Raw genomic sequence first — 15,440 nt, forward strand, 5'->3', positions numbered from 1 at the left:
CTTCAACAACCTTGAATAATATATATATGCAGTTTGTTTGTTTTCCTAAAAATTAGGAAAATACATGCCTATATTAAAGGGATAATGTATTAGTTTTCAGCATTTTAAAATTTGGTGTCCCTTTGGCAATTTATATTTTATCAATTAGGAACATTCATAACCCTCATTAGGTAGATCATCTACATCATGTTTCAGTTTATTAGCTTAATAAATTGAATATTTATTTATAAGGTATAGCGTTTGGAAGCTTGTAATGGTGGAGGCTTTTTTTGTTACCTTCGCTAAAGGGGCAATCCTGTACCCTTTTAATTATGGCATGTCAGGGATGGGGAACCTGTGGCCCTCAAGACGTTCCTGGACTTCAATTCCCATCACCCATGACCTTCCCATCATCCATGGCCTTGATGGTTGGGATTGATGGGAGTTGTAGGCCAACAATATTGGGAGGCTACCAAGTTGGAGAAGCCTGGTTCATGCCATAATATATTTGGAAACAGGGTGATAACAGATAACCAAACTAAGGGTTGACAGTGAGAGCTGCAGTGGAGTTTCATCATCTGAATGGGATTGCTTGGGTTAATAGTGCTAATTTATTATTATTATTAACAATAAATGCAGGTAGGAATTGCAGACAAGTGGAAGTAGTCACGCCTTCTATGAAGACAGATTAATTCCCAGCTCCGACCATACCAATGCAAAATCTCATTGCCATCTATCTTGCGGAAATAAATTCCATAGTTCGACTACGAGAGGTACATTCTTTGTTCCATAATTTCCCACTGTTCAGCTTCATAGGCACACTCCCAAATGTTAGAACTGATCTAGAGCAGTGGTGGCCAAACTTGGCCCTCCAGCTGTTTTGGGACTACAATTCCCATCATCCCTGACCAATGGTCCTGTTAGCTAGGGATGATGGGAGTTGTAGTCCAAAACATCTGGAGGGCCAAGTTTGGCCGCCACTGATCTAGAGGGAGAAGCAGCCACGCTTAATTTTCATACATCTCGGTCATATCTCTTGGTTTAGGAAAATGTTAACTGGAGCAACAGGGGCACGGGTATCACCGCCAACTTCATCGGACAGAGTTGCGTCGCCTAGCCGCCTGGTCACGCACAGGGCATATGTGAAGAGAGACCACCCTAGCTGCCGAGGTCTTCCCCCGCGGCCCTTCTCCTCAGCGGGACACGGCGCCGAAGAACGCGAAGCGGCGGCAAGCCGCCTCTCTCTGAGCGCCGGGTAAATTCTCCAAACCGTTCCCTTTCCATGCTCCCGCTGCTGCAGCAGCCGCCGCCAGGTGCCCAATGGCGCGCCACGGCGGGCGAGGCTCCTTCGGGTTGCTTGGAGGCAACTCCTGAGCCCACCCCGCCTGCCATGCAGTCAGGCGGCGAGTCACGAGAGAGCCGGGAGGGCTGTTGACAGAGGCCGGCGACCTACTTACTGGAAGTGCCGCTTGCAGAGACGCAGCCGCGCCCCGCCCCGCCTCCTCCCCCCGCCTCGTCGCCGGGGCGTGGAGGCGCTATAAGAGCCGTCGCAACCGCCTCCGCCTGCCGAGCCCTTTCCCGTCCCCGTCAGCGCACCGGCTGAGCCCAAGCAGCCGCCTGCCTCTTCCTCGCCATCCGCGCGACACCAGCCGTCATGATTGTGGACAGCAGCCGCGACGAGCTGCCGGACGGCGGCGGCGGCGGCGTCGACGGTTCCATCAGCAGCCCTTTTAACCTGGCCTTTTTTTACGGAGCTTCTCCCCATTCCAGCGAGGGGAGCTGCTCGCCCACGCACTCCTCGCCGGGGTCCCCGGGGTCCGACTCGGGCCACAGTAGCGGAGGCGGAGGCGGCGGTGACTTCGGCGCGAGGCGCTATTCCCGGCGCGGCGCGCGCTCAGCCGGGGAAGGTATACAGATTTCATACATCCGTCGCGCGCGCAGCCTCAAAAACAAAACCTCGGGGCGGAGGGATTTCTACGCCGCTTCTTCTACGAAGCGGTCTGAGGCGAGGGGGCCGTTCAGAGGGTGGTGTCGTCGGCCCGTCGCGTTTAGTGTCCCGCCGCTTTTCCTTTCTTTTTTTTATGTGGTATATAAAGTCTCCTTTGCGCCTTGGCAAGCCGCTCTGGGCGGTGAGAGCGCGCTCACGCTCCGCGGCACTTCGGTTGTTTGGATAGGTTTTGGGCAAGGAGAGGATAAGGGGGCTGCTGCTGTCAGTGAAAGACGACCGGGGGGGGGGGTCCCGGCGGCACTTAAAATCCCAGAAGGGTCGTTCAGGTACCACCCACGGGACTCTGGCAACAGGATGCTCTTTTAAATCTTGACAAATATTTCTTGGAAAGGGTGAATCCGGATTAAATGACGGACGAGAGAGAGTTTGTGTGTATGCGTATGCATATGCATATGCATGCATATCGCACCAGGTCCCAATAAAACAAAGACTGTTACAAAAAATACAATTCCACCCTCAAAACTGTATAGATGTTGATGCCAATTGCGTTGCGTGGCCGCTTTGGAAAACTTGGAACAGTTGAGTTTCCAGCATTGCAGGGGGTTGGACTAGATGACGCTCGGGTTCCAGGGTCATTCCAACTATACAGTTCTATGATTGTATGAGCTCGGATCCTGCAGTGCACGCCTGTCTGGAAACCCAGGATCATAGTCTCCTTCAGGGGGATTTCTTCTGAGTTCTTTTCCCTGCCACCGTGTAGCTTTACTCTCAGCGTTGTTGAAAAGGATGGCTTCTTTGGTTAGGCACTAATTCGCCCTTCCGAACTGCATGGGTTCCTGTTTGTATGTTGCTGCAACATATGCCATAGCTGTCAGCTTTCAGATTTGAAAATAAGGGATCAGCAGCCTCACCTGTCCCGGGGACAGTCTACGGGATATCTAACTATCCGGGATAGCAGCGAGAAACGGCACTGGAATAAGGGAATTTCCAATAAAAAAAGGGGAAGCTTGACAGCTATGAACATATGCAGCCGCACAGCTCAAAGTGCCTCATTCCGATTTGCAAGTTAGTGCAGAGTTGTTTGTTATTGGTAGGCAAGGGGAGCGCTTTGCACGCGAGTGTGCACACAGACACACACACATCAGTGGCTGAAAAGGTGAAATACACACAAGTATTTCAGTATGCCCAAGTATAACGTGGGAAGTGAACGTTACTGTAAACCAGCCTCGGCTCCACCAAGTGCATTGAATGTGTTCTCGGCTCCATAATGAAAAAGGTCTGTGGATTTTGAGTACAGTATGGTAAACATATGTCTAAAGTCACCTTGAGTTTCCTATCTCAAGTTGCAATACACTTTGCACCTGCACATCCCCCAGTGCTGCTCTGTTGGTGAAAGGGTTTTATGAAGGTTGTGGAAGTTGCTCTCGGTGCTTATTGTGAGATCAGTCCCGCTCATTCTTGAGTGAATGGGCATCAAAATGCAACTCCCCCCCCATTGGTCTAGATTCACCCTTTGCATGGAATATCCCAATAGATGAAAGAAACTTGTTGCCGTCAACCTGTTTGCAATATCTGAACGATGCAGCTGTAAAAGCCGCCTCAAGAAGCACTCTTTCCCCAAGTGCACAACACGGCAGGCTGCTGAAGTGCCAGCAGTTTGTATCCATTTCGTGAAGAAACTGAAAAATTGTAGTTAAGGTGTCTTATATCAGTTAGTTTGGAATTCACCAGCATTTTCAGGTAGGAAATGTCCTTAAGCTTTTAGGTTAAATTAAGCAGCGTCTAAGCAGGATACTACAGTCATGCCAATTAATGTGGGTCTGAGGGGAGTTTATCCTACTGACCCTTTCCAGTGAGTTAGAATCTTCTGTCAATTATTTCTCGTGTGTGTTTGTGTTCAGGAAGTGCAAATTTGCAAAATTCTGGCTTGTATTGACTTTTTGTTATAGTTGTTTAAATCTTAATAATATTTGCCGTATTACTGAGGGAGAAATCAAATAATTTGTTAAGCACATTAGCTATCTAATACCAAATATAAATAGGCAGAGAGGCACAATTTATTTAAACAATGTAATATTTTTTATTTCCAAATAGTGCTTCTTATAGCTGAAATGGCTTTTGTTTCTTATGCACCTGTTGCAGTTGAAATGGTACACAGTTAAGAACCTCAGTTGTCTTTTTATATAATTTCATGGTGTTTTTAGTGCTGAAGTTGCTTCCACAAATTTTCTTTCATTCAGGAATTATCTTAAAAGGTAGCATAACAATATTGGTTGTGTGTATCTTCATAATATTAATATAGTGTGATGATTTTATTTCTCTGGCCAGTTTGATCTTTTTCCATAAGAAAACTATTGTTGTACTATATTTTTTATTTTACATTGGTTTGTATTTTCTACAAGTAATAATCTGAAGTAGTTTATTAATTGAAATATTTTGTTTTGTTTTTGGTTGCTTTCACAATATTTTCTCAAGTAGACACCAGTTCTGTCTTGAAGGATACAATATAAGGCAATTTAATGAAGGACAATTAATTGCTTTGACTAGGCATACCTGTAAAGAGGAAATCATTTGCCCATAAATTGGGGTGGTGTTTTTTTTTTTCTAGACAGAAATTCCAGTTCTCCAGCAATGGTTTTTCAGATTATTTAAATGTAGTGTAAACTGCAGTGCTTCTATATATAAAGTTGGAAGGGTTTGTACTTTTTAAAATGAAGTCACAACTTCTCTCTTGGATAGTATTACAGTACATTGTTGTTTCCGCTTTTCACTTCTGTTTTTTCACCTTCAGAGTAGACTATGTTAAAAGGAATAATGACATAAGAGAATGACTGTAATATTTGCAGTTCATCTCTTTGGTTGCACATTTTCTTGGACAAGTGGATTCATTATGGAGGTGACAGGCACAAGTAATTCTGAAAATTCATTCATGTAAAGCCATGTTAATGCTAACATATCCTTTATATGGGACTGGTGTCTCCCCGCTTCTAACCTTCCTTTCAAATTGGGGGGGGGAGAGAAGTTTCTTTTGTGTTTGTGACAACAAAGTTGACAAAATATCTTTTGTACATACTTTTAAGGTTTTGTGTAATTAATTTAGGATTAGCTATGCTTCTTGGCTAAAATTATTTACAAATCCACTCTCTCTATCCAAATCCAACTCAATATTCAGTTTAATTGTTATCAGTGTTTTTATTTTATTTCTCATTGTTTGTGTCTCAACAGTTGAGCAACGTATGGGGGGAGGAAAGCAACAAAGAGGACCTTTTCAAGGTGTTCGTGTGAAAAACTCGGTGAAAGAGCTGTTGCTGCACCTCAGAAACAGCAAGCAGATGTCCTCGGACCATGGTGCAGATGAATTAAAGGTGCGGAACTTTACTTTTCTTTTAAAATAATCTTATTCAGAATCATAAATGGCACAGTCTCTCATCTTTTAAAATGTCACTAGCGTACAACTGTATACAGGGCATAATTAGCATATGGAATTCATTCCTGTTAGATAGGGTAATTAATGGCAGCTAGCTTGCCTACCTTTGAAAAAAAGAAATTTGTTGCGCTTCAATTTGTCGGTGAATATAAGATTTGATAGCTAAAAATGGAATATTCATAAATTCAAAGAAGTATGGCAGATGCTGGAATCATAAAACTAACACTTTCTGCAGATGTATAGTCTGTTGGTGAGCAAACGTTCTGCTTGGTAGAGCTTCGGTCTGATCTAAAATGGCAATTCTTATTTTCATAATCAGCGATTCTGTGTTTTGTTTTCCCTGAGAACTTTACCCCTCCCCCTTCTACATAGTTAAACTTTAAATTTTATATCATTTGTTTTAGTCCTTTAAAATTGTAAATCAGCCTTGGCAGAAAGTCAGCATATAAATGCTGCTTGTTGTTGTTGTTGTTGTTGTTGTTATGGCTTGTGCTGTTTTAGCTACATAAGGGCCAGCAGTTGCACAGTAAATTCATTATTGATATATAGGAAAAAAGCTTTAGAAAACAGCTATATAAAAATTTCATTATTTAGGGTCCTCTTGATACAGCAGTTCTGTGTACCAGTTTAAGCATGTGTCTGCAGGTGCTACAGATTTTTTAATTAGCAAGTTCTACAAACTTATTCATACATTCCTTGAATTGTCTTGCAAATATATAACTGTATGATTAAGCTATAATGACAAAACAACATCATCTGGAAATATTTAAGATTCTGAAAATGCATATACTTTTGTGATATTAGTGGCTCGTTCACAGAGGTAATGCTTTCCAAACAAAGTAAGAATCAGAAATCAGTTTGAATAACAATATTTTCAGAAATTACCTGCACACATGCAAATTTTTCAGTCAGCTACTCTTCACATTTATGAGTAATATGTTGAAATGCTTGGAAGATTAACTGTAAAAGCTATTTTCCCACCACATTTTGTTTTGTTAAAATTATTCCGGAACCATACTAGAGTAGTAGATAACATAGCAGGTTGAAACTCCTAGTGAGTTTGCTTGGCTTTGTTTGGATGAATCAGAATACATTGTAAAAGCTGTAACTAATAATGGAGTTTTAGGACAGTGCAGTCCTATGCATATCTACTTAGCTCATTGAGTTCCATGGGTCTTACTTCCAGGTAAAGTTGTAAAGGATTGCAGTCTACATCTGATGGGCTTCTTCTCAAAACATTCCTGAAAATATCTAGAGTGTACTGATTTTTCACAACATTTTAATGTGATTTTAGAACTTAATTAATATAACATTAGAAAAAGTTAGCATGGTTCCTCTTGTCATTAGAGCTGCCTTAAGACTTGGAGAGAATGTTTTCACTATATTATAAATAATTCCATTTTTTAATTTTAAAAAACAGGTACAAGGAGGATTACCAAATTATGACCCATACACAGGTACAGTGTTTTACTTATATCCTTTAAGTACTTTAGATGTGTTAGTATTTAGAAAAGCATACTTGAAAAGCAGGGTACAAACTGAAACTTAGCATTTTTTCTTCTTTTTTTCATTAGAGTTGAAGAACATATTAACTAATGGTCGAAAAAGAAAAGCTCAGGACTCATTTTCAGATGTATCCTGTTATAAAAGAACAGCTCCTTTCCAACCTCACCTCCTGGTATGTATTTTTCTAGTCATTGCTCACGTTGAGACACATTTCTCACCTGCGCAGGATCATTCAAAATTTGCATGCTCTTATTTTACAGACACCTCCACAGACACCAACATCAATGGATAGCAACATGGAGGACACCCATATGAATGATCCCAAACAAGACGGCAGTTGTGATATGCTGCAGAACATTATGAATATTAAGAATGAATCCTGCCCAGTTTCTTTGAACACAGTGCAAGTGAGCTGGCTTCACACCATGACTAATCCTAACTCTCCAGGGGAACAGTATCAAGAGATGGTTGGAGCACAAACTTTGTCACCTCCTCAAAGGTACCAAGCATTTCAAGCAAGCAGCCCCTCACAGATGATGGAGCTACCCCAGAATTATCAGTTTTCTTCCACACAGACCCAGAACTTGTCCCAGCATTACAATCCCCTTATGGATTGCAGGCCGCACTCCACTAGCAGCCAGTCCTCTGACTATCAGCATGTTTTTGAAAGCCAAGAACTGCAGTACTGCCCTACTCAAAGCTTTGCTTCTCTCTTAAGTGATTCAGAAGGGTCGGACATCTCTGCCCCCCTCCCTCAACCACTTCCTCAGCAAGCTGATGTCAGCAGCCACCCTCAGAATTTCAGTCAGCTACCCAGTAATTTCTGTGGTGCTCTTGAAGAACATGGCGTACCATTGGCTACTTCAAATATGTCTGTGCAACATCAGGGTATCGCCAGGAACACAGCGCAGCTGGGCAAATCCTTCTTCCAGTGGCAAGTGGAACAGGAAGAAAGCAAACTGGCCAACATCTCTCAAGATCAAATTCTTGCCAAAGATGCTGATGGTGACACGTGAGTATTGTTCATATTGTTAACCAGTACTAAAATGGAGATAATATGCTTGCAATAAGACACCTCTCTCGTTAATTGTCAATTATTGTATTGTGCATTAAAAATAATATGTCACACAGACTTCTATGGCTGCCCTTCAAAATGGGATTAAATTGAGGTGTGCATTCAACAGTGTAATGATTTGTGGTATCCCTTGCAGTCTACAAGTTACATAAGTTGTTTGGGGTTTAGGATATTTTTAAGGGAAGGGATTTTCATAACACCTTAAACACATGTGCTTTTTCAGTATTAAAAAGGAAACAAACACACTATTTATTCCCCACAGGTTTCTCCACATTGCAGTTGCCCAGGGGCGCCGAGCAGTTTCCTATGTGTTGGCAAGAAAGATGGTAGCCCTACACATGCTGGATATTAAAGAACACAATGGCCAGGTGAGGCTCTCAGCGTAACAGGCTCCCACTGCACGACTCCAAGACTTAATGCAAAACACCTTTGAACGCCTGTTAATATTAACTTCAAAGGTTAACATGGCGGCTAATTTATAACGGTGGCCTTAGAAGTACATTGGGCAAGCTGCACTCTGAAATGGTTGTAGCTTATTGGGAATATTTCATTCTACTTCGGTGATTGCTATTTTCTGGTAGGATTTTGGTGAACATCTTGTTTTTCGTTCTTATAGAGTGCCCTGCAGGTGGCTGTGGCTGCAAACCAGCACCTCATTGTACAGGACTTGGTTAGCCTTGGGGCGCAAGTGAATACAACAGATTGCTGGGGTAGGACGCCTTTGCATGTGTGCGCTGAAAAGGGGCATGCACAAGTCCTTCAGGTAAGCGGCCAGAGCTGAATCTTCCAACTATCTCCCTTTCTCCTGACATGTAGCATGTACAGTAAAGATCCAAAAAAAATATGCCTTTCCTTTGGTGCCTCTAGTACTTGGGGGTTATACTAATACTAATGCTTTGGAATCTTGTAAATGACTGCTAAGGAGCTAGTATTCCATTACATGTTATGACCTGTGGAACATGCCACTCCCCAACTCACACAGCAGCTAAGTTCTCACCACATCCTGTTCTCCCCACAATAGGAGGAGTGTAGCTGAATGCAGAAGGGTAGTTTTTACCCCTAGAAGTGACTGTGTGTGGTAATACTATGTGGATCCTGTAGCACAGTTCTGTCCACACCCCAAAAGTAAGGAAATTGAGCAAAGAAAGAGCATTCAAGAAATTTAATTGGAGGTAGCTGTTTCTGCAGAATGCTAAGAAAGATGTAGGCTTCACTATAATTAATACCGTTTACAAAAAGACTGAATATTTTTAAAAAATCTGTGAGCCTTAGTTCTAATATTCTGCATGACTGTGGAATGCCATCTCAGTAGATTTAGTGAGTGAATGATATTGGTTAAAATAATCTAAATAATCTAGAATAATATGTGGAGGTTTCAGTTACCACTGTGCGTAGTTGTACAGGATTAACGTATGCTCTCATTTCGCACCTACAGGCAATTGAGAAAGGAGCCATTGTGAGCAACCAATACGTAGACTGGGAGGCAACAAATTATGATGGTGAGTAGCCAAGAATCCCTTTTCTGTGTTGTGTTAGGCAAAGAACCTAATAAAAACATGCTGAATTTGTTGTTGTTGCTGCTGCTTCGGCCCTTGGATTTCATATGGAATATGTTACAGGAATATTTTATTATTGACATCCACTTCAAAATAGAAAAATGCAAAGCAACATTTGGAGCAGGGGAAGGCAATCAGGGCCTCTACTAAATACTTTTAAGCTGGTGAAATACTCATTAATATTTCATCCTACACTTGATGCTCTCCAGTTCATCGATATACAAATCAGAGCCTGCTCCACTGCGTTGAGAATGCAAGGCAGCTGGACATGATGGTAGCAGGATGACTGCCCCATGTAACTTAAGTCAAAAATTTGGTGTGCCACTGCCAGGAGAGGAATAAAAAATCATAACAACCCATTGAAACCTGTGGATATCTTTTATTCTTTTCTTATTTGGGACAGCGGTATCTGCTAAACCTGAACTATATTTTTGTTAAGGGTATCTACACATGGAAAGGCTTTTCAAAAATATGTATACTTAATTTCACATCTTCCAGTTGCCAAGCAACTTTACCTTAGTTCTTTCTCTAAAGTGATGTAGGAAAGAGGTTAAAAATCCTGTAAGGGTTTGCATTGCAAACAAACAAACAGCAGTTGAAACCTGGCTTACTGGTATTTGGGTTGACTAAAGTTTCTGAGTCAGTCATTAGAGAAGGGAGTCATTCAAAACAGTGTTGTTGTTTTTTTAAAAAATTGCTCACTTGTTGTGTTTCATTATTAGGTTTGACAGCATTGCACTGTGCAGTGGTGGCCCATAATGCGGTGGTACATGACATAGAGAGCCAGCAGTCACCTCACACTCCTGAGGTCCAGGAATTAAGGTTGAAAGGCAAAAGGTTGGCAGACACCATCAAATTCCTCATTGAGATGCGGGCCTCTGTTGAAGCCAGAGTAAGTACAGCAAGAAAATCATGATAACAAGCCCAGATTTGTGTCTGTGAGTTGAGTCACATACTATTTTTTAGCGTCTGTTTCAGTGTCACATTTAACAGTTGATCTGCACCAGCTTCAGACAGTCTTCCTCAGCCTTCAGATGTTTTGGACTATTATCAGCCCTTGTAGACATGTCTGTAGGATAAGGGGTAGACATTCCACTAAATTTAATGGAACTAACGTTGAACTGAATTCTAAGCATACTTGGAAGTAAACCACATTGAAATCACTGGGGCTTATTTCTGAGTAAACATGCTTGAATTGTTTTGCGTCTCATTAATTTAATTGGGATTTCATCATGGGTGACTCTTGCTGGGTTGTGCAAACACTGATCAGTCCAGCAGTAGACTGAAAGTTCTCTTGGGAGTCGAAGCTTGGAATTACTTCGTCTTAATTATTCTAGAGTCATTGTGTCCCAATAGATACCACTGTTAGACTCGGACAAGAGGAGATAAAGGTTCCAAACTTCAAAGCCCACCCCAGCCTTGAATCGTTAGGTGCCCCTGTTATCCCCTAGATTCATCTCCTGTCTGTAAAATGGAAATATTAGTGGCGACCTCCGAAGTTGTAGGGACAAATAAAAGAAACTATGTAGGGCAGTTTATGTTTTCATGCAATTTGTTATTATTTTTGGCATTTTGTAAGTGGTTCAGTGCTTATTGTGCAAAATTAACTGGGCTTCTCCCCATCCCCTTGGACAGGATCGTAAAAGTGGCCGTTCTGCCCTTCACTTAGCAGCGGAAGAAGCAAATGTGGAACTCCTTCGTTTGTTTTTAGAGCTGCCTACTTGCCTTTCCTTTATCAATGCCAAGGTACGTTACTGTTGAGCCAGCACTAGAGATTAGCATAAAGCACTATGTCTAATCCAGCATGTAGCTGCTTGAAGGAACAAAGCATCCTGCGTATACATTTTTAAAAAAGAATAATGGTGTTTCTTTCATACCTCATCCAGGCATATAATGGTAATACCGCACTCCATGTAGCTGCCAGTTTGCAGCATCGGGTGAGTCAGCTGGATGCAGTTCGCTTGTTGATGCGGAAGGGAGCTGATCCCAGTGCCAGGAACTTGGAAAATGAGCAGCCGGTTCACCTAGTACCTGATGGCCCTGTAGGAGTTGAGGTAAGAGATCCAACTAACTGGAGCTCTTTTGAAGTGTAGTGGGTGGTAATCAGGATGGACACCTCTGTCAGTTTGGGCATCTTTCAGTTTCTCTCCCCACCCCCACCCCCCAGTCTTAAGTTCAGTCTTCACATTTCCATATCTGTTTGCCTTACAAAAATAAAAATCTGCATCAAAACTCATCACCATTTTAGTGCAAATTTCTCCTAATATGAACATTTGTGCCATGAATTTTTCCATTTTTCCTGGTTATATATATTTCAACAATGCATGCATTTTATGAATTTCAGAGGATAACTGTGTTTCAATTTGCACACTGCAAATTAGGTGGGTTCACATTAAAATCCAAACTGAGCTGAATTCCTCCCTTATTCCTAGATAGTAAGTTCATACTTTATTTTTAAGAAGAGACTCTTGCTTTGAGAGTGTAATGTTCGGTTCTTTCCAATTATTGAGTTCTGTTGCTTATTTCCCTAAATGCCAAATATGCAACTTTTGAAAGTGAACATTTTTTTCTTTTACGTTACAGAGCATGGGTAATTTTAGCAGACTGCAAAAAAGATGTCGAGCAACTAAAAATAAAAATATGTGTGGCATCAGCATAATTATGCACATAGAATCATATAGTTGGAAGGGAGTATGAGGGTCATCTAGTCCAACCCCCTGTAGTACAGGAATCTTTTGTCCAGTGTGGGGCTCAAACCCGTGACCTTTAGATTAAGAGTCTCATGCTCTACTGACTGAGCTATTCCAGTCTGTAAAGCTACGGATGTAAACATCAGTCTTTTGAGCTTGGGTTGATTATTTACCTTAATAATCCTTTACCTGAATAATCCTTGATGCCCTGTACGTTTTTTAGAAACTGCGTCATGGGCAGGTCAGTAAACAGCTAAACTATCGCAATCCTGTTGACTTGACTGACTGTACAGCTGTGGTGATGAAATCTGGCTTTTATACTATCAGAATTTATCTGGAAACCTAGTTGGATAGATAGCTTTGTTCATTTCAGTTGATGTGTAACTGTCAGCCTAGTACAGTCATACCTCGGGGTGAATACACTTCAGCTTAAATATTAAATATTTCAAATATTTCAGAGTGTGTTACTTCCGGGTTTCGTCGCTCGTGCATGCGCAGACGCTCAAAATGATGTCACGCACATGCACGAAAGCGGCAAAACGCGACCCGCGCAGACACGCAGTCGTGTCTTACGTTCGCTTCAGGATGTGAACGGGGCTCTGGAACGGATCCCTTTCGCATCCAGAGGTACCACTGTACTAGGCAGGTTTCCTTGGAAGTTAAGTCTCCTCACATTCAATGAGAGTTAGGTGTTAGTAGATGTATTTGGAACTGTAATGTATTTTTTCATAACGTCAGAATTGGTGAACGTTGATAACCCATTGCTTCTCTTTTGTTCTCCAGATAAGACGGGTCTTGAAAGGAAAAACGACTCAGCAGAGATCACCAGTCTATTAAGCTCCATGAGTGAACGATGACCTACGCTCGCTGTCAGTTAGGCAGCCGATGTTACTGTAAATAGACCATTTGTCCAGTGGAGGCAAATGTTAGTTGTTTCTATGAAACAAAAATATCTTGTTTACTATTATATAGTGGGTTAATGGCAACACTTCTGAACCAGATGGGAATATTTCATACCCAGGTAGTTTGGATCAGTCTGAGCTGGTCCATTTAACTGACTTTACAACAGTAGTGTAACAAATATCAGGCAAGAATAATTGTTACTTTTCAAAAAGAAACTTAAACACTCTAGAGCTGTTGTTCATTACATGAAACATAAGCTTTTTAAGAATACTAACATAACATTTTGCAAGTAAACATTTATATCATACGTGTTTTATGCAGTACTATGTATAGGATGCTTTGTGATTTTCGAATTGTAATAGTTTGTTGCAGTTTGATACAGGACAAAACAATTTTTTAACTTTTAAATTTGAGAATTCTGTGTAGAATTCAGTAAAGTTTTTATAAGCATTTAATGGCTTTTATAGGTATGTTTTTGTTGAGGGAGTTGATACCTGTGTTAGTCACCTTGCAGACTAAAGTATGAAGGGAACATTTATCATCTCCAGTTTTCCAGCAACAGTTTATGAAAACTAAAAAAAGAAAAGAAAACATTTTGGACTATTCCCCCCCCCCATTTTTAAGTTATTCTCTTTACATTTAATTGGAGTAACATTTGATTTTCACACCATTATATATTTTCCCACTTCTCATTTCAGAGTTTCTAACTTAATAAGAAGCATTTATAGAGAGGTTAAAGTTGCTTCTTCATCTGTGCGTTTCAGATAAGGGATTAAGCATGTTCTTGAGTATATTAGTAACTGGATTTCCAAATGACACCAAATTAGTTTGAATAAAGAGCTCCAAACAGGCAAGAAAATGACAAATGAGATTCAGTGTAATTGTCAAGTGATTTACATTTCACATATACCCTGATGGGATCTAAATTTGCTGACCTCAGAGTAAATTGTAAAGGAAATCTTGGCATTGTGATGGATAGCTCAGTAAAAATGTCCCATCAGCCTTTGCAGACACCATGTCCAGTGGTCAGGGATGATGGGAGGTGGAAACCTCATCTTCAGAATGTCAGTTGCCTGGAAAGAAACAGGGTGTGGGTATCATTGCTTCATGCCCTGCATATGACATTCCCAGAGGCATATGTCTGACCATGGTTAGAAATAGGGTGCTGGACTACATGAACCCTTGGGAAGATCCATCAGGGTTTGTCTTATGTTCATATGCTGAATTTGTCTCTCTGTTTTTGAATTGAGAAAAGTATTTCTCAGGGCTTTGCAGAAATTTAATTCTATTGTATTGTTTTTACCTCATAGGTATCGTAGGCAGTCAAGTATTAATGTTTTAAGAATGGTAGTAACTATTTTTGTTGTTGTTGACAATTTTCAAATTAGTATTTCAGATAATGTAGCTAAAGCATATTAAATACATTTATATAGTTATTTGCTTATACAATTATGCAGCATGCTTTTAAGTCTACTCCCTCTGTACATTTACTGTTTCCTGAGTGACTATTCTGCATTGCATATCTTTTCCATAGTTATTCTGATCATATTGTTTGACCAAGTATGTCTTGTAGACAAATAATTGGAGCAATGTTATCTCCAAAGCAGAGCTTATTCTTGTAATATCTGATATACATTTTGGAATAAAGTTGTTTAATCAATAGCATTGGCGTCTCATGATTTGGCCGACTGTTTTGCTGATATCCAGGCCTTCTTAAGGGTACAAGTTCAATAATCTGGGCTTTTTGACATAACATTGAACAAATAACTTTTCCTTTTCCAAGTGATAACAAATGTTGTCTATAACCTGGTAGATGAACACAGCATTTAGGAATTGGTACAAAACAGCACCTTGAGAGTCTCAGTGTTCCCCTACCTTCCCCTTCTTAAATTCCAAAATTGTAGTCCTTGAGGATGTATCTTGAAAATATGTAGTCAATGCTTCACAAAATCTTAAAAACCTACGGTTGCCAAGCATGATTCCTGCTGGCTAGTCGGCAGAGTTATTGTATATATGCAGACATTTGTCTCTTTGCATGATTAACAGGATGAATTATGCAAAATCAGTAAGTACATATACATTTGTTCAGTTTGATGAACGTATTTCAATCATATCAATTTACAACAGCTTTGCACTGTTTCAATAACTAGAGAAGCTCCTTTAGTGCCATTTAACTGGCAGTGCGACAACTGTTTTATACTATTGCACAGGTCCATTGTTTTGATCTCAGGCTGGAGACTTTGGCCCCTCTTCCACCAAAGAGGCACCTTCCTACCAATCAGCTACTCTTACAATGCAGCATTTTTCTCATCATACACAGGAAGTTATCTTTAAGCATCGTCAGATCCAATCCCTC

At 40.9% G+C, this 15,440-nt stretch overlaps 2 protein-coding genes across 3 annotated transcripts in view; one reads left to right on the top strand and one right to left on the bottom strand.

Moving 5' to 3' along the window:
* The window catches only part of NFKBIZ (NFKB inhibitor zeta), a 35,204-nt gene extending 20,455 nt beyond the window's left edge, over positions 1-14,749 (top strand). The window contains exons 1-12 of one of the 2 annotated variants that reach the window (XM_082219732.1): positions 1,536-1,886; positions 5,153-5,292; positions 6,775-6,811; positions 6,929-7,032; positions 7,121-7,872; positions 8,198-8,303; positions 8,552-8,698; positions 9,371-9,434; positions 10,214-10,383; positions 11,127-11,237; positions 11,378-11,545; positions 12,965-14,749. In XM_082219732.1, the coding sequence (XP_082075858.1) occupies positions 1,634-1,886; positions 5,153-5,292; positions 6,775-6,811; positions 6,929-7,032; positions 7,121-7,872; positions 8,198-8,303; positions 8,552-8,698; positions 9,371-9,434; positions 10,214-10,383; positions 11,127-11,237; positions 11,378-11,545; positions 12,965-13,018 (2,106 nt within the window). In that variant the 5' untranslated portion in view covers positions 1,536-1,633 and the 3' untranslated portion in view covers positions 13,019-14,749. Of the gene's footprint in view, positions 1-1,535; positions 1,887-5,152; positions 5,293-6,774; positions 6,812-6,928; positions 7,033-7,120; positions 7,873-8,197; positions 8,304-8,551; positions 8,699-9,370; positions 9,435-10,213; positions 10,384-11,126; positions 11,238-11,377; positions 11,546-12,964 lie in introns of those variants that run through there. The other variant, XM_082219733.1, reaches the window with a different exon arrangement.
* RPL24 (ribosomal protein L24) overlaps positions 1-15,440 on the bottom strand; it is a gene marked incomplete at its 5' end in the record, with an annotated part of 401,376 nt that overhangs the window by 76,038 nt on the left and 309,898 nt on the right. The window lies entirely within an intron of this gene.

The sequence above is a fragment of the Podarcis vaucheri genome (genome assembly GCF_965113315.1).
Source record: "Podarcis vaucheri genome assembly, chromosome: 4".
In the NCBI taxonomy this organism is placed as follows: Eukaryota; Metazoa; Chordata; class Lepidosauria; order Squamata; family Lacertidae; genus Podarcis; species Podarcis vaucheri.